The sequence below is a fragment of the Lepisma saccharinum genome, chromosome 8 (genome assembly GCF_977018435.1).
Source record: "Lepisma saccharinum chromosome 8, izLepSacc3.1, whole genome shotgun sequence".
Taxonomy (NCBI): domain Eukaryota; kingdom Metazoa; phylum Arthropoda; class Insecta; order Zygentoma; family Lepismatidae; genus Lepisma; species Lepisma saccharinum.
In genome coordinates, this window is record NC_139236.1 from 79,052,120 (window position 1) to 79,077,190 (window position 25,071).

A 25,071-nucleotide genomic window follows, 5' to 3' on the forward strand; every position below is an offset into this window, starting at 1 on the left:
CTAAAAATGCATAATAAATTGAGATACACTTATCACATATATATATTTTTATTCACGTAATAACCTAATTGATTAACATATTAATAAATATTTCAATAAGGAAAAAAAACTGTTGCCCTGACATAGGGGCAGGGTAACAGATTCCCCCTCCCCAGCGTTACAATTCAATCTGAAATTTAAATTTCAGTCTGTGTGAATTGTCTAGAAGTCACTGAGAAAAGTTAAGCACTGTATCTAAAAAAAAAAAGTTATTTTCATTATACACCAGAACCGTGTCTCTCAAAATAAGTGTGTGTATTTCACCGCACTAAATATCCTATTTCCACACGGTTTCTTCCTCCGGAATCCTGGACATCTCGGTCATATGGTCATCAGGACTGCTCCCAGGTGAAGACATATTCAGCTCCTCCACCTTCCAACGAACATGTCCAGCTCCCGCTCTAGGGTCGAATTAGCCTCTCCTCCAGTTCATCCGAAGAACCTCCGGCTCCTTAGTCCCCTAGTCCAAATCACAGAATGGTTCCGTGAACCAAAAGAACTCTCTCGCTTCATTTCGCAACGAAAGAGGAATAAACTGCTTCAGAAGATCATCTTCAGAAATTGTCAGCGTTCTCGTGTAATCTTGAATCCTTTCCAGATACGAAAGTACGAGAAGTAGTTTTGCCTGACTTTCCATTAATTTAATAGCAGTGAATTAATTTTATTGCATAAAAGCAACTCACAATGCATTACGAATTCATTTTTCATCGTTACAACATTCTTCCCAGCACAAAAACTGTAAAAAAGCATAGCTGCCAATGAAGCGTCCCGCAACCATAGCGGAGAGGCAGATTTAGCTATCTAGCCTTATATACATCATTCGTTTCAACACATGTATACCATGTAAAACAGCAGAATCTTTTGACTAATCTCAAAAATCCCTAATGCTTACATTATGTACTACATCCAATCACACTCTTGTATATTAGCATACCCATGAGATATGAAACATTGGATGTGTAAAAAGAAAATTCACAAAGTTTATAAGTTATACATAACTGAAAAGTGAAAACTATGAACTTTGAGAATATAATACTTATAATAGCCTCTTCTGTAGATTTTTAACATAAAATGATGCGAAACTCGAAACATTTTCTACTTGCATTCACTTAAATGTTAATGAGTCTTTTGTTGATTTTAGAGTAAAACTGGACATAATTTGTTAAAAATATATATATATATATACACCCCAAAAATATGTCCACTAGTCAGTCACATTAATAACATTAAGAAATCAATTTATCCTGCATACAAATGAATACATAAAAATCGATCTTCTCAAATCACTTGAAATGAATCTTTAGTAACATTTTACTTCTAACCTGTTTAGCCAGGAACACAGCTACACGAAAATGAAAAATATCGCAAAAGATACACAGATAAGATAGGGTAATGGTTCCGAAGGTTTAATATTTTTTTTAAAAGTTTTCTAGGAGAATGATGAAACATTGCAGATTTGTAGAAATGATTATTACAGTAAATTTGATCCTTGGTGAAGTAATTATCTCTCTTTAGAGTTTCGAAAAGTGCAATTTACCAGTGAAAATAAGATGTAAAAAGTACCCATCAACAAGTCGTTTTTTGTTCATAGAAGAAAGTATCGCAGAATATTGAAAATGATTGTGAAAGTTAATTTGAAACTTTCTGAAAATAATTAGCACTGTTTGCAGTTCTGAAAAGTCATATTTATTGGTGAAAAGTAGATGTAAAAGGTACCTTATGCAAATATCACTGCTTCCCATCGAATAAAACCCATAAAACCTTGACCAGTAGTTTGAAATTTTGGCGATTGGTTTTGTGTTTGTGATAACCATCGACACGAGCCACAAGATGAGATTCTAAAATCCACAATGGAAAAAATTTGAGAGCAAAACAAGATATTTCATGTGCTCTGTTTTAGTAAGAATATAATGTTAATGTGATGTAAAGTGTGTTTCCGCTTCAGGAAATAGTTACTTGAATTCAAGTCAATGAGTGGTTAGGTATATCAAATCTTCATTTGAAGCGAACTTATTGGTTTGTACCAGAGACTTGCATACTTTAGAAGTTATTGAGGTGTAAATATTGTCACTAGAACATCAAATGTCACTTGCCAATAAGAAGATAAGAATTTCAGGTTTGTGTAGGATACTTTCATTTTGAAAATACTTGTTGAGACTTGATGGTGCCACAAATGTGTGTTTCAAGTGGAAATTACAATTGATACAAGTGGCAAATATTACTCCTCCCACTTACCCAGACTATTTGTGTGCATTCAAATAATGAAAAAGAGAGATGTGAGTCTACTCTGTGCTAGTAAAATATTCAGAGAACAGGTAAATAATGAGAAACCGGCAACACTGGAAAGTAAGCTTTGTGGCATTGCTTGCAATATATTATGCAAATATTATGTAAAATCTACTCCTTTATAATCTTCCAATCTACCTTTCTCCTCTTTTCCAAAATGAATGGGGAACCTTGAAGTAGTCAAAATGTGAACAATAGCATTGCCTTTATTTGAAATAATTTTTTGATACGTGTTACTAATATTTTGTTTTTCTTTGTGTAATTTCAGATTTTACAACTATGTCAAGTACTGTTGTAGCTGATAGCACTGATTCAAGAAAATCAGAAAAGACTTTAATCATTATTGTCAATAATGATGGGACAGTGTGTGTGGATCAAGAAAGCTTGCAAGGATTATTAGGTAAATGATAAATACCATTGTAATTTGTAAATTTCGAAGTTTAGATTCATATTTTGACCTTTCAAAATTTGTAAATTTCGAAGTTTAAATACATATTTTGACCTTTCAAAGTTCGTAATGTTCCACTATCATCCTACAGATGTCAGACACCGTAGCAGAACATTTTGTCGGATGTGGAAACATATGGGGACTTTTATGCAAACTGATTTTTGTCAGATGTCATGGAACGTCACTTTGCCAGTCGAACATTTAGGTTCCATTGATGCATACAATTTTTTTCAGATATCGCCATCCAACTAATGTCAAACTGCGACCGAATGTTGCGCCGACTTCCAATAAAGTGACACATGCATGGCACTCTTATTCATCTGATTTTTGTTGATGTCTTCCGACTATAACACCCGACAAAAATCATGCGTAAACTGAGCCTTATGGATCTGATTGATTGTATGCTGTGGTACGACATTTCACCGGACAAACTTTCAACCTCCATCTATGCATGCAATTTTTGTAGGATGGAGCAGTTCAACATTTGTCATTCTGCAACATCTGACAAAAATTGCATGTGTTGCCCTCTTGTGAATTCCATGTTAGTTGTATGTCCCAGTATGACATTTTTTGTCATGTATGACGTTTGTCAGATGCGACATCCGACAAGAATTGCATTCGTTAACAAAGCCTCTGTCACGTTTAATAGTGGTTATGCACAGGTTTACACACATGTTTACAATGACACTGAAATGCTATTCGAAATCAAGAGTCTAACAAATTGGAATATATCTGGAGCAGGGGGCAGTCTGTCGAAAGGAGGGTGGGGTTCACCCACTCTCCCACCTACAGATGTCGGACACCATAATACGAGATTTGCCTTTTTGTCAGATGTCATGCTACGACAGCTTTGACAGATGAACATTTAGGCTCCGTTGATGCATGCGATTTTTTAACAGATATCGCCATCCGACTAATCTCAAACTGCGACAAAATGTAATAAAAGAAAGTAATTAAGTCTTGGCCCAGTCAGCAATGGTACCAGTTCTGAATAATATACCTTGTCTTAACCGTTTTTCAAATGATGCAAGTGAAAACAAGGTAATGCCATATTTTGTTATTGTGTTTTTGAAATAAATGAATGGTTGTGCATATTGTGTGAGCCAAGAGTTTGCAGTAGTACATAACTGGTTTTAGGCATATGGAATTATATTTGAACTGTAGCAAAGTTTATCTGAATTTAAAAAGAACTAATAGCAAGTTGATTATTAGGAGATCCAAGCAGGGGGGGGGGGGGTGATAATCCTATTTTAATTTTTTCTATAGGTGAGCTGTAAAATTATATTATCAATTTTATTTTCCTATGCATAGTATTTTTCTTTATATACAACCTTTGGCTGGGAAGTTTCGAGAGTGGTGAAATAACTTTGAAAATATGGTACTCACCAATTGTTTGACCAGGGTACCTTCAAAGTGGTCCCCTCTGGAATTGACACACATCTGCCAATGCTTCTGCAGGTTCTGGTAGCATGCAGAGTAAGTCTCTTCTGGGATGCTATGTAGCTCGGTTGTCGCGGCACGTAATTGTATCATTTCTGTGCCATGTCCCCTTCAGTGCCCTTTTTAACTGCGGAAAAGGGAACATATCAGTGGAGTGTGGAGGTTATGGAAGATCTGCAATTTTGTGTCTTGCCATAAACCCCTGGACAGATACGGCAGTGTGTGGTAACACATCATACAAGAGCAGATCCAGAATGCCAAAAAAGTTGGCAAAAATAGAACTTTTCACTTTTCGGTAAGGGTATAAAAGATGAACACTTCTCTAAAAAAACTAAGTGTGGCATAAAACTGTGGGAGAAATTTCTCTCTAAATCGTTTATTTGTTCTTGTTAGGTAGTCTCAAAACTTCTCAGTAAAGCACAGAAAAAGAACACACATTTGCACTAAAAGAAACAAAAAACGTGTACATATATGAACATGTGGTGTGCTGTTAATGGACCAGCTGCCAACCCTGAATGAAGCATGATCACGTGTGCACGTGCTGTGGAATGGGAGGTCTCAGATTTCGCTATCAGCTGATGCTTAATACATATAGCAGTAGTACAGTGTAACCCCAATACTCCGTAATTCCCTCCAAAACTTTCGTCAACAATCTCTAATTTTTTCCCAAAGACTCGCGCTGTGTAAATATTACCTACAAGCAAAATTACTTCGTAAGTCGGATTTATAATTAATTTAAAGCATTGATTAACAATACCTTTATTGGTTAAACTAATTGTATTAATTTTGAACATCTTTGTTGTATTTCATAACTGATAAAAATTAGGAAAGGAACATGTTTTAATACTAAACTGAAACTCAGGAATACACGTGTGGTGAAATTTACACAGGCAGCGTTTCTATCCCCCTGTGAGGGGCTAATGAAGCCCCATATCTGATTCAAGGTCATGCCATTTGGAAGGCTTCACTGGAAATTTACTGAGAAGGGTCGCCTCGTGCACTCATTGGTAAAATTGAAAAAAAATGTTTCAAAAATGCTTGGGCCATTTTTACCCATTCATGTGTCCTTACGGGTTAGTAGTGGTTTTGTGTTATAGAATTCTACAAAACATTCTTCATGAAAAATTCAATAAAGATAGAAATGATGTAATTAAGCATTGTTTCATTTGTGTTAGATTCTATAACTATTGACAATATCGCTAAAGATTGTGTTAAGAACATCAGTGTTGATGTGTTGTGGTTCTGCAGCAAAGTATTTTAAGGACATGAAAATTGTCGCCGAATAGAGGATAAAGTTCTTACAAATAATTTCAATTGGCTTTAAATGAATAGGGTATTTGTAGATGCTTTTTCTTCTGCTCTATGCACTCTCAAATTGTCAGTTTTGGAGAAAGTAGGGACAGAAATAAAGAGCAATAAACTGAAGAACTTCGCCAGAAATCTACGTCCAAGGAACTCACTCACATTCGCAACCAGAGCACATGTAAAGAAGGGAGGATAAGGAAAGGCATTGGAACTAGGGAATACTTATTATTTAATGCCTTAACCTTGTGGAGCCAAAGGCCATTTTCACAGGTCCCTTGGTGCCGGATCAGATTTTAAGCAAAATGCAGAGTTTCAATTAAATGAGTGTAGATCAGAGGCTAATTGCCCTAGAGATATACCGTTGTTCGGGGAATGAACCAGAGATTCAGACTATGTAAAATTTATGCAAATTCGGCATATATGTATGTGGTGGGGGTAGGGGAGAACCCCCAAAACCCCAAAATTTCGGGAAAATTTCCTCCTCCCAAGGAAAAAGTACATGACAGTGTCAACATGCACATGGAAATTATCGCTGGCATGTAAGGAACACAAAAATATTTGCATTATTATCGTATGACCAATGTAACGCGAGTTGTACCCCCAAAAGGAATGGTCAGCACACCACTGATTCTAGCTTCAAAATGCAGTGTTACCTTGAAATGACTGTAGCTCAGAGGCTAATTTCCCTAGAGATATGAATGATATACCGGCATGCAAAACATTCCTCTTGACCTCGAGTACCGATAAACAAACTTCCTTCAAATGCACTTTCCAGGGGTGAGGGAAACGCATTACTTTAGGCAAGGCAAAATTTTTCCCTTGAAAAAAGATGCAAAAAGGAAGTGACCTTTTTCCTGCCATTGTCTTGAAAAAGAAAACGTGCAACAATCATTTCTGTTAAATACATGTGTTAACAACAATATGAAAAAAGAAAATCTGAATTCTAGCCAAAAATAGCAAAGTTATAACGTTAAAACTACAACCTTGACAAAGTGTCTTGATCGAGACAATCTGGCACCCGAGGGTTACCTAAAAGCATCTCGATCGAGGCGATTGGGCACCAAAAGGTGAAAAGACATTATTTTTTCTTGAAAGTGAGTTGATAGCATTAATTTTTCTTTAAAGTGATTTGATAGGAAATCTGTTTTCCTTGCATTAAACATTTATTGTGAATAAATTCATTTTAACGATACTTTATACAATAATAATTATTATCATTATTATTTAATCTATTTCTGGGAATGTATTTCAGTCTTTGAAGTGCATTGTTTAGTATTACTGTAGCCATAATTGTGTATTGAAATAGTTCAAAATTATACTTTTTGTATAAAAACATTAATACTCTCATGAATTCTGTGGATCCAAATTGGAAATTTTTCGTTAAAAATGCTAATCTTACACGTTTATATTGATTTAGTGGTCATATAGTGAGCTTAGTTTTTACAGATTTTTTTGGCATTCTCAATCACTGTGCATTGTCCTGAAACCCATAGGTCAATTCGTTGTCTCCTAATGCCTCCCGCAAACGTTTCAACACACTCACAAGGAGGTTTTGGTTTATTGTTTCACCCTGAGGCACATATATGTGGTGGACAATACCTCTGATGTCGAAGAAAGCAATCAACAATGTTTTGTTTTTAGATCAGTGTCTCTCGACCTTTTTTGAACCTGGAACCTCGCCATTCACTGCTTTGTCACGTGGTTCATGGGTCAAATTCATAACAACATTTTTATGATGTCACACAAATGTGGGGTCACTTGCATCCCTTTCCAACAACTCTGCAGCCACTGATGCTCGGTGTTCCTTCCGATCTTCTGTGAGTGAGTGAGTGACAAATCAGTGTTCAGTTTCCTTTTCCCTAAATCACACCGTAAAATCTCATGGCATTCCATCTTGCTGATACCTAGTTCATCGGTTAGCATGTGTACAGTGATGTGGCGGTCCTCACATTAGCCTGTTCCGTATGCATTCCACGATGTCATCAGTAAGGGTTGTTGATGGCCACCCATCGTCCTCCACCAACTCCCTGCCATTCCCAAAACTCTCTTTTGACACATCTACTTGCCCATAGAAGTTCTAGAAGAATATAGCCCAATAATTTTAGATAAAATAAAAAAACATTCCCGCAAATCTGGTGAATGCGGCACCCAAAAATGGCAGCCAGCAGGGGTCGTGGTAAATCAGGAAACATCACCATATATAGAGATAAACAAGACAAATTCAGGGGGAAATGAAAACATTGTTGCGCAAATTGGTACAAAAGTAGCAAGGTGCTTTGATTTAATTTGTGATTTAAAGAAGAAAAATCATGATTTAAATAACTTCCAAGGATTAGTTTATAGAATAATGTACATAAGGAATTTGTAGATATCAGTTTCGGTGAAAATACATTACGAGATTAATGGAGATGATAAACAGTTGTCGAGATTGAGTCTGCTGAGGAAAGAAAACTCTGCACATTCAAGCAGGAAATGCCATCACAGACACAATACATTAGAGGGTCCTGCCCTTGCAGCAATTAGCCATGTATGGCTGTGTCCAATATGAAGCTGAGATAGAACAACTTCTTCTTGACGAAGAACGTCATGCACCAATGGTGGGCTTAATAGGTTGAAACATGGCAGATTTTGCAAAGTATGATTAAAAAAATCACCATAATTCATCTACAAAGACTACAAATAATATACCAGTGGGGGGGGGGGGTTCCCCTTGCTTAAATAACACATTTTGCCCTATCAAAAACAAAGTTATAATAAAAAGGATGGCATATATCATCGTGATCATTTTGCAAATTATTTGAATAAGTTATAATTCGTAGTATAGGAGTTATGTAAGCACCCTAGACAAAAAATTAGTCACTCCCCTTGAGAGCTAAACTAATACCGGGTAACACCACCGCCTGGATTCGACAAGGAAGTGACTCCATGAGGTGTTGCAGGTATGCCACATCAAGGTGAATCCACTTGCTCAGTAGGAGATCCTGTAATTCCAGCAAAGTTCGGGTTTTTCTGTCTGCATTTTACCCGCTGCTTCAAGTAGTCCCACTCATTTTCGATGGGGTTCAAATCGGGGGCTTTCTGGACCAGACCAGGTGTGACAGGGTGCCGGAATGTTCCTCAAACCATACACACACACACACACACACACATTGAGCCCTGTGCACATGGCAGTTGTCGTCTTAGAAGATGGGAGTGCCCATAATACCCTTCAAAGTAACTGCACCACTGACTGACTACCTTGGCGGGGTCGCATAATTTAAAAAAACAGGTGGTAGTTTTCATAGTGACTTATACCTACAATCAAAATTTTAAAAATATAAAAAAAAGTGAATAAAATCAAAAAGTTAATACTAAGAAAATAAAAATTAGTATAAAAGTGAGTACCGGCGCAAAATAAAAATGAAAATATTTGTTGATAACTAACTAAAAATGAGAGAAATATAATTTGTTGAGCTGGCCGATATATGCTGGCATGAGTCGAAATACTAGCTGAGGGTTGTTTACGTTTAACAGTCTATTATGTGACAGGTTCTTGACCTTCTTTCGCCACTGTTGAGGAATGCAGAAAGTCTTGCAGGGTTTTGTATGGTTCTGCATGGAATGTTCTCCTTCACTCCCCTCCCCTGTACCTTTGATAGTCACAGGTGCCCCTCAGTAATTGATGGGGGAAGTGGTCCCAAAAATAAACACACTGCCGTTAGGAGCGGAGTTTGGCGAAGCAAGACAGCGTTACTTTCTGCTGAACTTTGCAGTGTCTTTCGAGTTGCTAATCCTAACTACGTTTCCGTTGTGCAGGGCATCGGTTGTATATACTCGTTCAAATATTTTACTAAGTCATACCTTGTGAAAAAGGTCCAGAATAAATTTGGTAAGGTTTTCAGTTATGAAAATACCCGTCCCTGTAGCCTTGAGGTTATTTTTGTTCTTGTAAACCAAGTCTCTCTTGGCGCAGGTGACAACGCGTTCGATGATCGGCTGGGGTTTTCCATCACGTCGAGATGCTCCCAGCTGGTGGACATGATGGGACACATCTTGACGCACTTTTACTTTCACCTGCTCATTGATGATCTTTGACACTTCGCACTTTTCATCTTCACTTTCACTGATTCCATGAAAAACCAGGTTCAGGTGACAGTCGTACTACTCCAATGAACTCAGATCCTTCCGCACTTGCTTCACCTGTTTGTCTAGCTCGGATATTTTTCTCTCGATCATTTTTTACTTTTTGAATCGCATTTAATTTATTTCAACACTGCATCACTTGCAAATGCCAGGGCTATGCGTTACCAATTTGTAAGTGATTTTTCACGTTCATTGTTTTTGAAGTTTTCTTGATCTCTATGCCCTGTTATGTGTGCAAGAAAAGAAATTCTTGTCTGAATTTGTAGATTCCATAAGTAAGTATATTTCTTAGAAGATACATTTTTTCAGTTTTGACTGTATGGTATTTGTTTTAACAATAATCAAGTTTCTTGTTTATCTTTAGAGATACCTTTTTTTAAGAAGTTTTGCAATTAGAAGTGATAGAATATCATGGCAACACTATGTGCCACTGGCCTCTCACAAAATAAATTATATGAAAGGTCGGTGACATGCACCGTGGGACCAGGGACGGGTGGGCGAAGGTGGGCAGGCACCCACCTGAAAAAATTCATGACCTAAGTATTTAGGAAATGCTTCAATAAGGAAAAGTATATTCTTGTCTTGACTTCGTGCACATTTTTCTTATGTATATTGTTGATACTAGATAGTGTCACAAATTGTCCTGTAAGAAGTTTCGCTCATTCGCTGTTTTTGGATTTACATTAGTTTACTGAGTAAAAAAAAAATCATTAGAAAATATGTTTATTAATAATACCTGTCAAATTTATCTCTTATTTAAAACTTGAAACATGATCCAGTTAATACTTCTGTGGCAAGAAGTAGTGCAATATCTGGCTATAGCCAGAGTGCACGTTTTCTGAGGTGGGGAGTACAAGATCATAGGGAATGGAAGAACTATCTTAAAACAAACATAAACACAAGTTACTTCCTTGTGGTATGAAAAAGAATTTTGATCCATGACAAGGCTTTCATATCCTAGCATTTTTGGTAATCGATGTTCTATTTTCATAGTATGATAATAATCAGAGGTGCCAACTTCATATTAAACATTTAGTATAATGTAGATACTTCTTGAGTTTGTAGAGCACAAACTGCCTTGAGCCTCAAAAGTGGACACCTATTGTGATAATTGTAAATAAATGAAACTTTTTGCAGGAGTTTTGGAGTGCTATGAACAAGAGAAGAATTGCTACGTAGCTACCATGTTCCATAGCATGTAAAAGTATTTGTTTTCCCAAGTGTTTTGCATATTTCTATTGAACCCTATCCAGAAATCTCTCTTCCTGTGTTGGCCAGATGAAGATTTACTTCAGTATGTGATCACGTCTGAAAATTATGCGTGGATTATTGGCTCCGGGAATTATGCGTGAATTCTACTTGTATATTTTTCCGTAGGCATGAAAAATTAAAACTATTATTAATCCAAATCCTATTCACATTTTATGCAAATAAAAATTATTTTCATAAAATTGTCTTGTTCGCTTCACTCGCAATTCCGGCTTTTCTTAGTCTTATCAAGTTTATAACCATAGCTAGGGGGCGGCGGGATTCGGCCCTGGGCACCGAACTATCTTAATGAAAAAGAGGTGTAAAATTGATTGATTTGTGGTTTTCAGTCCACTTTATGCACAGAAAGGCTAATAGGGCTATTTTTTAAATTTTCTTTATTTCTCTATTCTGTTTATGTCTATGGAGGTCTGGACCTACAGTTTAAAGTGGGATCCGAACTTCTGTGCCATGTGCCACCCGCGTATCGAACCTGGGACCCCTTGATCACAAGGTGACAATGTTACCACTGCACCATCGGGGAGGCACAAAAGTTGTAAAAGAGAGAATGCATTGGCATCCCGTGAAATTATTTGTGCATTATTAAATCAATATTGATTTCAGCCTGCAGAAAATTATATCCAAGAATTTTCTTGCTCTGTTCTCCGTAATGCATTGTATTGTAAATTATCAGACAGAGAAATAACACTTGTCTTAAATGATTTTGTTTTAAATGCACGAACAATTGTTTTGAGGAAAGGGAGCGTGCACATTTGAGAGACAATTTATGTAATTTTTGCTGTTGGTTTATTGTGAGATGGATGAATTGGTTGTGTAATGTATTTAAATAAATAAGTTGTATATAATATGTATTAAAGAAAATCAGCATGCATCGTTCGTAGTATAGGGCAGTTGATTGGCCCGTCAACAACAGCATTTTGTAGTCAACTGAACATGGCGCAGTTCGTGCCAGATAAAGTGTTTTTGCGGGGTGTTCTGCTTCATTACTTTAACATGCAGAAAAGTGCTGCAGAAAGTCATCGTATTTTGGTGGAAGTGTATGGTGACCATGCGCTAGCTGAGCGAACGTGTCAGAAGTGGTTTGCACTGTTTAGAAGTGGTGATTTTGGCCTGGAAGACCAAGAGCTACCTGGACAGCCAAAACAATTTGAAGACTAAGAATTGAGAGCATTGCTCGATCAGGATTCGTGTCAAACGCAGCAAGAACTTGCAGAAGCATTAGACGTTGATCAAACAACAGTTTCCAAATGCTTCAAAGCCATGGGAATGATTCAAAAGATGTTACATTGGGTTCCACATGAATTGAAAGACAGAGGCGTTGAAAGACGAAAAACCATTTGCGAATTGCTGCTTCAAAGACAGAAAAGAAAGGGGCTTTTGCATCGCATTGTTACTGGCGATGAGAAGTGGATCCATTACGAGAACCCGAAACGAAAAAAGGCCTGGGTGAAGCCAGGTGAACCAGGTCGATCACAACCGAAACGAGATATTCACTGTGCAAAGGTTATGCTGTGCATATGGTGGGATATGAAAGGTGTGGTGTACTATGAGCTGCTGCAACCGGGTGAAACTATTAATGGAGAACGTTATCGACGACAATGCGTTTGAAGCAAACTCTGGCCAGGAAACAACCAGAATGGGAGAACAGACATGATAAACTAATTTTTCAACATGATAACGCTCCCCCACATGTCGCAAAACAGGTCAAAACCTATTTAGAAAATGTCGGATGGGAAGTTTTACCCCACCCGCCGTATTCACCAGATGTTGCTCCTTCACACTACTACTTGTTCGATTGCATGAATAACGATTTGATTGGACAGCGGTTCACTTCTTCAGAAGATATCGAAAAATGGGTCTCTGACTGGGTCGCTTCAAAGGATGAGGACTTCTTTCACCACGGAATCCGTAACTTGCCTGACAGATGGGCGAAAGTGGTGGCTTGCGATGGACAATATTATTTTTAAAGTATTTATGTATTTTGTGTTTGAACTACAGCTTCAATGTGTGCGTAACAACCACACGAATTAATTCCTAGACCAAATGCAAGTTCTTTGTTAACCCCAGTGCACCCTCAGATGGCAATGCAGCAGTAATTGATGAAACTAACACTTATTTCCAGCAACCTAACTATGACACGTTCTTTTTTACCCCAGTAAGTAGCGAACAAGAACCCCTTTTGCTCAGAAGCTCTTACGCACATCTTTCCCTTTCCAAAGGTTGGTTTCCTGGAGTGTGGGGGAAAAAATGTGAAGTAACAATTATACCTAAAAAACCCAACCCCACAGAAATTAAAGATCTAAAACCTATAAGCATTCTATCCACAATGTCAAAAATACTAAAGGTAAAAAAGGTAAAGTGTTCCCCTGTGCTTAGCACCATGCCATGAAGCCATATAGGGGGTGTGGGGGTAACGCCCCACACTTTCTTGATCCGGTCGTGAGTGGGGGTGATGTGATCAGCATCACGCCCCTGACTGCCTTTACCCCTCCATGGTTTCCCCCAGCTACCCATGTTATTCGACACTGGTTGGGCGCCGGGGCCGCTTTCAACGTTAGAAAAGTTCCCGGATTTGAACCGGGCGGGGATCGAACCTGGGACCTTTAGCATGGTAGTCAGATGCGTTACCGACTGAGCCACCGCAACTTGAAAAGGTAATTTATATATGATGATAATAATAATTTATGAACAACTACTTTTGCATATTCAAGGTTTTCTACCACACTTCCAATCTGGTTTTAGAGAAATCCATAGTACTTGCACTGCACTGTTAGATATCGTAGACAATATAAGTAAAGGAATAATTGGAAAATAAATTACACTTTTAGTCTTGTTGGATTATTCAAGAGCATTTGACTCGGATCAATCATGAATTGCTATTGGTCAAACTGTATCACTAAAGCGTTACTGGAAACACGTTAAATTGGTTTCGCTCATATCTTAGCAACAGAAAACAACGTGTGAAATATCATCAGAAACCGGAAGTGACATTTTCAAATTGGTTGGCTGTTCAACAAGGTGTCCCTCAAGGAAGTATATTAGGTCCACTACTATATATGATTTACGTAGCTGATTTCGACCATGCTGTCCAATATTGCCACTACCATCAGTATGCTGAAGATTCGCAAATCTATATTCAGTGCAATACAGAAAACTACGATAATGTTATGACCAAACTTGAATTCAATCTTGATGCTATAACAAATTGGTCATGGAGAAACTCTCTTCAATTAAATCCAACAAAATCTTGCTTCATGATGATACGAACTCATGCTACCCTTAAAAAAAACTTCTCCTCCAACTCTCGGCAGTATACCGCTAAGCAAGTGGATACAAGCAAAAACTTGGGGATTGTGTTTAATAGACACTTAAATTGGAAGCACAAGTCGAATTTATTGTGAAAAACTGTGTGGGGAAACTTAAACCTTTGTATAATTTAAAACATACTCTGCACACTAATGTTAAAGATCGCCTTATGCAAGCACTCGTTCTGTCCACATGTCCACATTAGACTATTGTGCTCCAGTATACAGTAATATCTTGCAGGCCTAAATTATGAACTTCAAAAGATTCAGAACTGTTGTATACATTTCATATTTGATCTAAAAAGATAGGAACATGTATCCCCCTATTTAAAGAAACTTTCTTGGCTAAACATTAACAAATAGAAGAAAATACTTAATACTCACATTGATGCACAGAATTCTTAAGAGTGGCTCCCCAAAATACTTCGCCAATGAGATCTGTTCTCGTAGAACATCAGTCGAACATAATATCCGCAAGAAACACAATCTAAAAATCCCCAAACATAAAACAGCCACATATGACAAGTCCTTCATCAGGGAATGGAACAAACATCATTGACTAACATTATTTGGCATCAAAGTTTTAAGAAAAAACTTAAGAACTTACTATTGTCCCAACAACTAGCCTACATTAACATTCATATGTTAACAATTGCACCTGCACTTCACATCATATAATGCATACCTAACCTACCCCCACCCCTGCACACGCAATGAACTAATGAAGATTTATTACTCATCTTTACTCACAGTATAATTACTAATCAATTCAATGTATCATTTTATCATTGTATAATCTTTATATTATCTTTATTGTATTATCATGATCAATGTCTTTTTTTCTTCCTTTGTTTTTTGACAAGGGTTGGGTTTTAGAACGACCCATGAGGCCAAAACATGCCTGCTTCAATAAGGACCATTCTATTCTATAACCGGATACACTTACTCACAACACTGAACAGGCAATGACACAACTCTTCAATTGTTGTGGAATTGTGCACAACAGATTTCCAAACACAGTCCAGGTTGATCTTCAGAGTCGGCACAGTGTTATTGTGTTGCCTTCTGTTTTTTAGTTGCAAGCCCTCCATTGTCTTTTATGTGTTCTGTCAAGTTTAGATGGCAGCTACTTATAAGAAATAAACCCTCCCACCATAACAAAATCCTGTCTATGGGCCTGGAAGCAACACATTTTTCACTAGAGATGTCGAATGTTTCCTTTTCAATTTTATGTAACACTGCCCCTTTCAGTGTCCTGTTCAGTACATTGTCTTTTTGCTCTTGATGGCCCTGCAACGTATGGTTCCATAGAAACAACACAAAGCGCGTAACCACGAAACCAGTGGTGTAAACCATTGCAATAGTATGTCCCTCAGAGGCCGGAACGAATACAACCTCTTATGCCAATAACAAACTCACAACTGGCGAATGCTAACTAACAATGTCAGTGTCACACACCGTGTGACGTCTGCTTCTCTCTGTAAAAGCCAATGACACACTGTGTGTATCACTGGCACTGAATGTGCTTCGTCGACGATACACTGTGTATGGCACCGGCACTGAACATGTTATAAGTGGCAGAAAGAGGTCCATTCTGTGAATGAGAGAAGTAAGAAATACAGGTTTTGTCGAAGATTTCAATTACATGAAAAACATGCACATCATTCCATTAGACACAGGCACCAATAATCACACACACTTACAAAGCTGGGACAGGATGTTTTGAGGTGCATTGTGTAAGCAGGTAATTTGCAGGGCACTGAGTTCGCATTAGGTGTTTTGCGAGTCAGCACAAGTACAAGTTACCCATGCTTACTCTGAGCAAACTGATTTGTACGGTGGTTCATTATAACATGGGCAATCCCTGATGGTGCAGTGGTAGCGTCGTCTCCTTGTAAGCAAGGGGTCCCGGGTTCGATTCCCGGTGGAGGCACATAGTGGTTCAGATCCCACTTTAAACTGTTTGTGCAGTCTTGAATAGCCTTACTGTGCATAAAGTGGACTTAAAACAACAAATCAATCCATAACATGGGCAACATTTTTTTCCCTATGATTTCAACACATAGTTGCTAATTTTGTTCCATTAGGTCTGTGCAAAATTTTGTGGGAATAGAAAAATATTTAGGGGTCGCTCAAAGCCCTCAAAAATCTTCCATATCGGCTATATGCTATATAAAGTATCAAACAGTTTTCCATATATTAATACCGGGTGGCTATTCAGCCGGAATTCCTTAAATTCTGCATGAATTATTGGGTCAGGGAATTCTGCGTGAATTTTTCTCCGTAGACGTGAAGAATTGCAACTTTTATTAATCCAAGTCCCATTGAATTTACAAGGTGTAAAACTTTGCTTCCGCCGTTTTCCGACAGGTGGCAACAACAGGAAGTAGCGGTCGAAAGAAGCAGATCGCAGACGTCACGCAGTTAGCTTGGACCTCTGTCAAGATAACCCCATTCAAACATTTGTCGAGTGGTGTGTGCATCATGGTAACCCCATTCAAACATTAGTCGAGTTGTGTGTGCATCGTGAAGTTGTTCGCGATTGAAAATGTCAGTGTACGAGCCAAATTCTCGCCATTTGCGGGAGGTTCTACTTTTTTGTTTCAATATGAAGAAAACTGCGGCTGAGGCTCATCGAATGCTCTCCACTACGTATGGTGAGGACGCTATAAGTGAGAGAACCTGTCGTGAGTGGTTTCAACACTTCAAGAACAGTGACTTTAACGTCGAAGACCGACATAGTGGTGGAAGACAGAACGTTTTCGAAGATGATGAATTTGAGACATTGCTGAGTGAAGACTCGCGTCAAACTCAAGAAGAATTGGCACAATAATTGGGAGTGACACAGCAAGCCATTTCAAAACGTCTGAAAGCCATGGGTATGATTCAGCATGGCAACGCACAACCCCACGTTGCCAAAGTGGTGAAAACGTACTTGGAAACATTAAGATGGGACGTCCTACCCCACCCGCCTTATTCTCCAGACATCGCTCCCTCTGATTATCACCTGTTTAGATCAATGGCTCATGAACTGGCTGACCAACACTTCCGATCTTATGAAGAAGTCAAAAAGTGGATCGATTCGTGGATCGCCTCCAAAGATGAACAATTTTTTAGACGCGGCATTCGTACGCTGCCCGAAAGATGGGAGAAAGTAGTGGCCAGCGATGGACAATACTTTGAATAATGCCTGGGTAAGCAATGTTTTTCATTCCAGCGTCATATTTTTGGGGAAAAACGGCGGAAGCAAAGTTGTACACCTTGTATATATATATTTATAAATGCTCTGAGGAAGGAAAGGAAAGCTGCAGGGAGAATAAAACAGAATTCTCTCAATCCGTTTACTTTTTTAGTGTCTTTTGCAGAAAGACTTGACAGACGAAAGATTATTGCAAGATAAGATATCCTAAAGTTGAATGGACAAATTTGAGTTTGAAGTTCTTGTACGATTAACAATTTTTTGTAAATTAGGATATCCCGTAACATCCGTCACTTGTGTTTGAATATGTATTTCGAGTGAAAATATGGAATTGCAAATATAAACTCCGTACCTTAAATTAAATATTTTAAATATATGTACCATTTAATTGAATTAATTTAGAAATTTTGGATACATTTGAATCGCACAGACCCTTTATATTGTTAATATTTGTTTTGTGTGTGTGTGTGTGTGTGTGTGTGTGTGTGTGTGTGTGTGTGTGTGTGTGTGTGTGTGTGTGTGTGTGTGTGTGTGTGTGTGTGTGTGTTAATGGTGAGATTTGTAATACGTTGATGTAGAGAAAACATCTGCTTGTATACCCTTGAGTGTTTGAAAAGTTCACCTTGAAAACCCGGAATTATACTTGAATTTTATCATGGTCCAAGAGTGACGACCCTGTAATGCCATGTTGTTATAAAACTTAAAACAAATAGGTTATTTTACATTACTTCCGAGCATTCAAATAGGTCTATTTAATTTTTCTAATAAGATGAAATAAGTGTATGAAAGAAGAACACTGGATAAAATGTCCTGCAACAGTGGTATTACATCATTACCTCAGCTTGTGTCAAGGCTTCATCGAAAGCAAACATAGTAGATTGCGATTGTGAAGAAAAAGAAATTTAGAAGTTCCTGTAGTAAATATTTTAATGAATTTCATCTACCAATCAATTAGTTGTTTCAAATTTGTGTACGTTCATTTCTTGTACAAGTGAGGAAGGAGGTGGGATTTGGAATTGAAGTGTTCCTTTGAATTTCTTCCAATCTTAGATTCTGTCAACCTTTCGGACAGAAAGTTCACGATGCTCACTGCAGCTATTACAGAATGGCTACTCGCAGAGAATTCCTTGAATTGTGGGAATGATGCGTGAATTATTGGCTCCGGGAATTCTGCGTACATTTTTCTCCATAGACGTGAAAAATTGCAACTTTTATTATAAATGCCAGAGACAAGTTTTTCACAGTTTAGATTTTTTTTTGTCAAGGAAGGAAGATAAAATAATACAGAATTCTCTCAATCTGTTTACTTTGTTAGTGTCCTTTGTAGAACAGATGGAAGATTATTATCTTGCCATTGATTTGGTAAATTTCGTGTTTGAAATTCTCATACAGTTAATAATTTTTCGTAGATTAGAGTATCCCGTAACATTTGTGACTTGCGTTTGTGTATTTCAAGTCTGAGTATGTAAAATGGCAAATGTAAACTCCGCACCTTAAATTAAATATTTACATATAGGTAATTTAATTTAATTGAATTAGCATGTTTTGATACATTGGAATCTCACAAACCCTTTATATTGCTAATATATTTGTGTGTATCTGTGGGTGGGTGGTGAGAGGCGTTAATACATAAGGTTGAAATAGAGAAAACATCTGCTTGTACCCTTGAATTTTTGGAAAATTCACTTTGAAAACTGGGAATCATACTTGAATTTTATTATGGCCACCCTGTATTAGTTCCATGGCTGATGGGCTGAGTCTTGATAGCCAAACACTATAAGGTTCCAGTTCCACAGTGAAACACAAGCAAGCTGCTCATCAAGAAATCATTGATTGATTTAGTTTATTTTACTTTGCGTTTTGTGCTTCTTGGCTAATTTGCGAAGATGGGGATGAGTGATGAAATGATGAAATTGATGAATGGACATTCACAAACAATCAAGCCCGACCGGGATTCGAACCCGGGACCCTTGGCGTCGCAGCACGATGTGCTAACCACTCGGCCACAGGGTCGGGCAAGAAATCATTGAAAAAACGTGTGTGTGAGGAAGTTTGTAACACCTAAAAACTTCCCTTAGTCTTGCACTGGGATAGTACGTTGATGAAAAATCAAACAAATCTGAAAGCAATTGTGTATATATTTCCAGTGCGTACCTGTTACAGGTTATGAAGTTGACAATATACTAGGTGTTGCAAAGGTACCATCTGGAACAGGAGAGGTACAAGGAAAAACCACACAGCTTCTAAGACAGGAACGATGAGAGGAGTCTGCATTCTGTTGGAAAAATGTATTGCAAGAAATTTGTTGTATTTAACTTGCAGGCACCATATCCACAAACTGCAAGGAACAAGATGCAGGCCAATTTGCTGTATCTTGTAGCTGAGCTGGTTAGAGATAAGGTATCTTCCAAGAAAAAGCAAGAAATGATAACTTGTCTTAAGGCTTGTGAAAAAAAAAACTGGAGTTCAATATGCATGAAAGTGGCAGACTCCCAAAGCTTAGAAATAAAGAGTTTGTTTTATTTAATTAATTCAGTCTCCCTTTTATATTATATGTGCTTCCAGCTAGTGTAGATTTCAATATGAACCGAAGAGCTGGAGTGACTCGCACACATTCTAAGAAGTCAAAGCAATGATTATCACTGAAGGTTTTGAACAATTCTGTTGAACATTTAGTGGCTCTTATATCCAAATTTAATGAGTTAATAACAAGGGAGATTGGGAGCCTAATTCAGGTCGTCGAACAGCATGGAAGTCATGTTTCAGATGCTTGGATTTAGATTTTAAAGAAGTTGATTTTGAAATGAACACCGAATAAATATTTAAATTTGTCTAATTTATTTTTGTATATACAGGGTGTATCATAAGTAATAGCGCAAACTGACACAGTTGAAAGTACACGAGAATAGAAGCAAGAAAGTCTCGGTAAACATAGGTCTGCAAACGAGCCGTTTTCGAGATAATTGCAAATGTGTGGTTACAAGCTACCACTGACTTCATTGTTTGTAAACGTCGTCCTAGTTGGTAAAATGCTAATAATGTGTCTGAATATGTGGTTAGAAGCCTTCACTGATTGCATTTTGCAAACACTGAGTGCTTTACTCCTTGTACGTTCTGAGGTTTGCTCTTTGTTTGCAAAACATAACATTTCCGAGAGGTGGCGTTGTAATCAAACAGGATGGATACAATCAGTACAGAGAATTGTACATGCTTGTGACCAATTCCGAAATGAACCGGGAGTGTTCGAAAGAATTCTAAACTCAATGTGGAATTGCGTACAGTATTGCATCCAAATGCAAGGACGACACTTTGAACACCTCCTTTAACAGGTACGAGTGTACAGTAATTGTAACATGTAACATACTAAAATTTGTTAAATTAAGTAGAATGTTCAATAAAATCAATGAGATCTCCAATGACTTCTTACTGTATTATTGGCATTTTACCAACTAGGACAACGTTTACAAACAGTGAAGTCAGTGGCGGCTTGTAACCACACATTTGCAATTATCTCAAAAACGGCTCGTTTGCAGACCTATGTTTACTGAGAATTTTTTGCTTCTATTATCGTGTACTTGCAACTGTGTTAGTTTGCGCTATTACTTATGATACACCCTGTATATTGCAATTATGTAATAAATAATTATATTTTGGTGATAATTCATTTTGTAGTGCAAATAGTTTATATTATTGAATGCTGTAAACGTCCCATATATATTACATATAAGTACATCTTTATGGCAAAACTTCGTCACTTGAGCGACCTCTAAATTTCTTCCAATTTGGCTGAATTTTTGCAGTAAAATATGTTAATGGGAAAGGAACAAAATTAGCAACAATGCAAAATTAAATTGGGGGGGGGGGGATGGAGCACCCTACCAAATTGTACACTACTTTTTTTTGTAAGTGAAAACCTAAAATTATGGCCTAATAGTTGTGTGTGTAGGATCTTACTTTTTGATAGATCATGCATGCATTGGATACCAGACATTTCCAGTGAAAATTCAGTTTAACCTGTTATACTTTTAACAAGTGTATACTTTCAACTCATGAATAAATCAATACTTCATTCTAAATTTCAGCAGCTTGTACCATATGATGACAGGATTATAATTGGGCTGTTAACCATTTCAGTAACTTCCTATTAAATATGATGCATCATATGCATATAGAAGGTAATACAGTAATTATCTGTTGCAGAAGCAGATAACAGAAACCTATTATTTTCTTTATCTTGATAGTTTAAGGCCTGTTTCACCTCAAGCACAAGTTTTCTCTCTCTAGAGGTACAAAGGCATGCATAAAATATTTTATTCACTACACTTTCTTCTAGAAATATTCTTTGGTATAATATATTTCCAAGTGTTAAAATATCGCTGTCATTTTGCACACCAGTCTATTTCCTATTCTAATTTTTTCTTTATAAATGTAAATAAATATCAGAGTGGCTCATAAGTTATGGGAAAAAGTTTATTTTTCTTATTTTGCACAGTTTAAAATGTTGTGACAAAAGACAGTATGAAACATCCTATGGGTTAAGACTGTACAAGCTAAAACATTGATAGATGAAATAAAGATAATATAATGTACATAAAACACAAGGATGAGGTTTAATAACTCTTGTACAATAAAGTGTCCATGGAAACTAATTCAACTCTTATCATAATAAACAAAAGACTAATGAACATGTTTATACTCATCTCCTATACCATATGCAACTTCATAACTTTTATTGCATAAGGACAAATCACTTTGCTGTAGTAATATGTCTATCAAGAAGGGAATAAAAGGGTTTGACAAATTACCATTGAAAACTGCTGTATGACAAAGTAATCTCCTGTTTCAGTGAATCTGCTGTTGAACTTGATGATGTAGCATATGAAAATGATTAGTAAATAACAATCTTCTCCCGGAATGATTCATCACGTCCAACCACGATTGTCCTATGAGTGGATACGTCAATTACTCTTTGCATAAGATCACGGGAAATGAAAACTGTTGATTATTTAAATCCAGTATAACTGTGGATTGTCCCAATACAGTATACTTATACATAACCATCATCAACTCTGTTGTTTGAAATGCGTAAGAGCTTAACCTGTCTGGTTCACATTGATAACCCCTGAATTTATTCTTCTTTGTAGTAGCTAATCAGTAGTGATTCATTCATTTTTATTTTTTTTTAAAAGAAAGGGAAGAATAACAATTTCCCCGAGATCACTCTCTCTGAGGCAGCTGGAGAGCACTCCAACTTAGGTCTTTTGGAGCCAGATCTGGCTGTATCGTGCACTCATTTGGCTGGAGCACCCGCCCCCTGCCCCACTATGATGCCATCACTGGCTCCGGCCCACATAGACCAACTTTTGCCATGAGTAACACTTTCCACATGACGTAATATTGCTATATTGCCTGAGGTAAAGATGACAATATTGTATTCCTGGAATCCTTTTTATCGATTTCATACAACCATCAATGCATTATTGAGATGGGTGATGCCGCCAAATGTAGACGGTGAAAACTAAGAATAAATTGTCATCACTTTCAAGTTAACGGTAATAGCAGCGCCTCCACCTCTCTCAGACCTAAAATTATCCTAAGAGACACGTTATCCAGCCTTCGTTAATCTAGCTCCTTGAAAGTCAACTTAGCTCAATATAAAGTGAAATTAGGTCTTTTATGCGTATCAGGTTTGGCAACCCTGCCAGGATGGCCGTAGGAGGCAAGAAGAAATGCATTTCGCTTATGGGAGCATTATTTTATTAGTTTTCTCGGAATATCAAACATCCAATGACTTAGAAAAGTACGTGAACGGAAAAAGGACACGTTGAACAATGTCTTAGTCATAGGAAAAATCTAAACTCCCATTTGATTAGCCGTAACTTGAAGTTGATTTCCCATAAGGAATACACAGAATTCTGTAAATACTTATTGATCATACTTTTCAAACATCGTGTCTAGCTTAATAATCACCTTAGTAAACTGCTTCCACTTGCAACATGGAGAGAAATTCATAATCAAGTTTTTTTTTTTTTAGTAGCACTGCCCATTCCGATGATATTGAAATTATGCACAACTGGTGTGAAATTGTCGCTCTTCCCCTTAACCATGAGCATATTTAAGAGGGGGGTTTCAACGGGTCCAAACTTCCCCCTTTATTCTCCTAAATTAGAGACGTATAGGATGGGATATGGATGGGAAGGAAATTATGTAATTCCACACATCAGACCTAATGTCTGCAATTTCCTGATAGTTTCGGAATTTCTGTGATAACAAACTGAATTGGGACTGTCAAATCAGTTATATTTTCCCCCTCGAGTCGTCTTAAAGGAATTTGGTTTTTAAATAGGCAGTACAAGAAAATCAGGGAAACGCCGTAACATTCTCAAGTTATTGGACACAAGATGGACAGAAAAATATCAACACTAAGTAGCGTGACTTGTGGAATTGTATTTACTAATTGTAGTATGGTTACAGACTTTACAATTTACTTGCAGAAGAGAACTATTTCAGCAAGCTCAGTTTCTACAGTGTGTAACCTGTGGGAACTTTGATATATCCCCACTTGTTCTAACCAAATTGTTTTCATACAGTGCAAGATTATGTTGGGCCACCTGTTCAGTACTGTGAACATGTCAGTATTCTAATAGAGATATTTAAAAAAAAACTAAGAGAAAGTTCTGAGAACTTTAATGAAATTTATGCCAAAGCAGAGAAACTACTTTTTTTTCTGTGGAACATAGGGCATCAACAAAGCATCTCCACCTGGTTCTATTGACGGCAATTCTCTTCACTGTATTCCAGCTCTTTCCTTTATCCAATGCCTCAGCGTAAACAGATCTTCGCCACGTCTGTCTAGGCCACCCTCTTTTCCTTTTTCCCTGCGGGTCCCAGTCTAGTGCCTTTCTCTCGACAGCCTCATTTTCCTTCCTCAATGTATGCCATATCCAATTCCATTTTCGCCGCTTTATTTGTATGAACACCTCTATTTCTCCAGATTTTCTCCAAAGTTCTTGGTTTTGAATCACTTCTGGCCAAAATATATTCAATATTTTTCTCAGGCAGCGAATGATGAAGGTTTGTACAACAGGAATTAAGTAAGAGAAACTACTTAGAGACTATGATGAAGAAATGAAGAGACCTATAACACCCAGTCGTCAAATCTGAAGGAATATTACACCAGCTGAGAGCACAATTGATTATTACAAGGTAAACCTTCGTTGTCCACTTTTGGACCATTTTATAGAAGAATTGAACTCGCGCTTCTCTGAACACATTGCAAAATTGCAACAACTTATTCCAAAAATGTGAAATGGCTATCCCTCATTCATAGGAACAGTGCGTCAAAATGTTGGATGACCTGGTTGATATATTGGACTTTGATAGCCTGCTATACAATCCCGGAATGGTATAATTTGTCCTGGTGTCCCTAATAGTTTCATCGGGATGCACAAATGTCCTGGAATCGGGTGGGAAAGAAGAAATGATTACTACTATACATTCCTCAAATATGTTTATATTTAAATGCGTAATATTAAAATATTCATTTAGAAAGAATATGATAATGGATATGTACAGTTGGATCCATGAATATTACCATTTAAGTTGTCCATGACTCTTTTCATATTTTCTTTTCTTCCATCCTGTGGGTTTTTTTTAGC

At 37.4% G+C, this 25,071-nt stretch overlaps 1 protein-coding gene across 4 annotated transcripts in view; it reads left to right on the forward strand.

Moving 5' to 3' along the window:
- The window catches only part of pps (protein partner of snf), a 110,170-nt gene that overhangs the window by 5,188 nt on the left and 79,911 nt on the right, over window positions 1–25,071 (forward strand). For all 4 annotated transcript variants that reach the window (XM_083127034.1, XM_083127038.1, XM_083127037.1 and 1 more), the window contains exon 2: window positions 2,594–2,725. In XM_083127034.1, coding sequence (XP_082983160.1) covers window positions 2,605–2,725 — 121 coding nt within the window. In that variant the 5' untranslated portion in view covers window positions 2,594–2,604. The remainder of the gene's footprint in view (window positions 1–2,593; window positions 2,726–25,071) is intronic.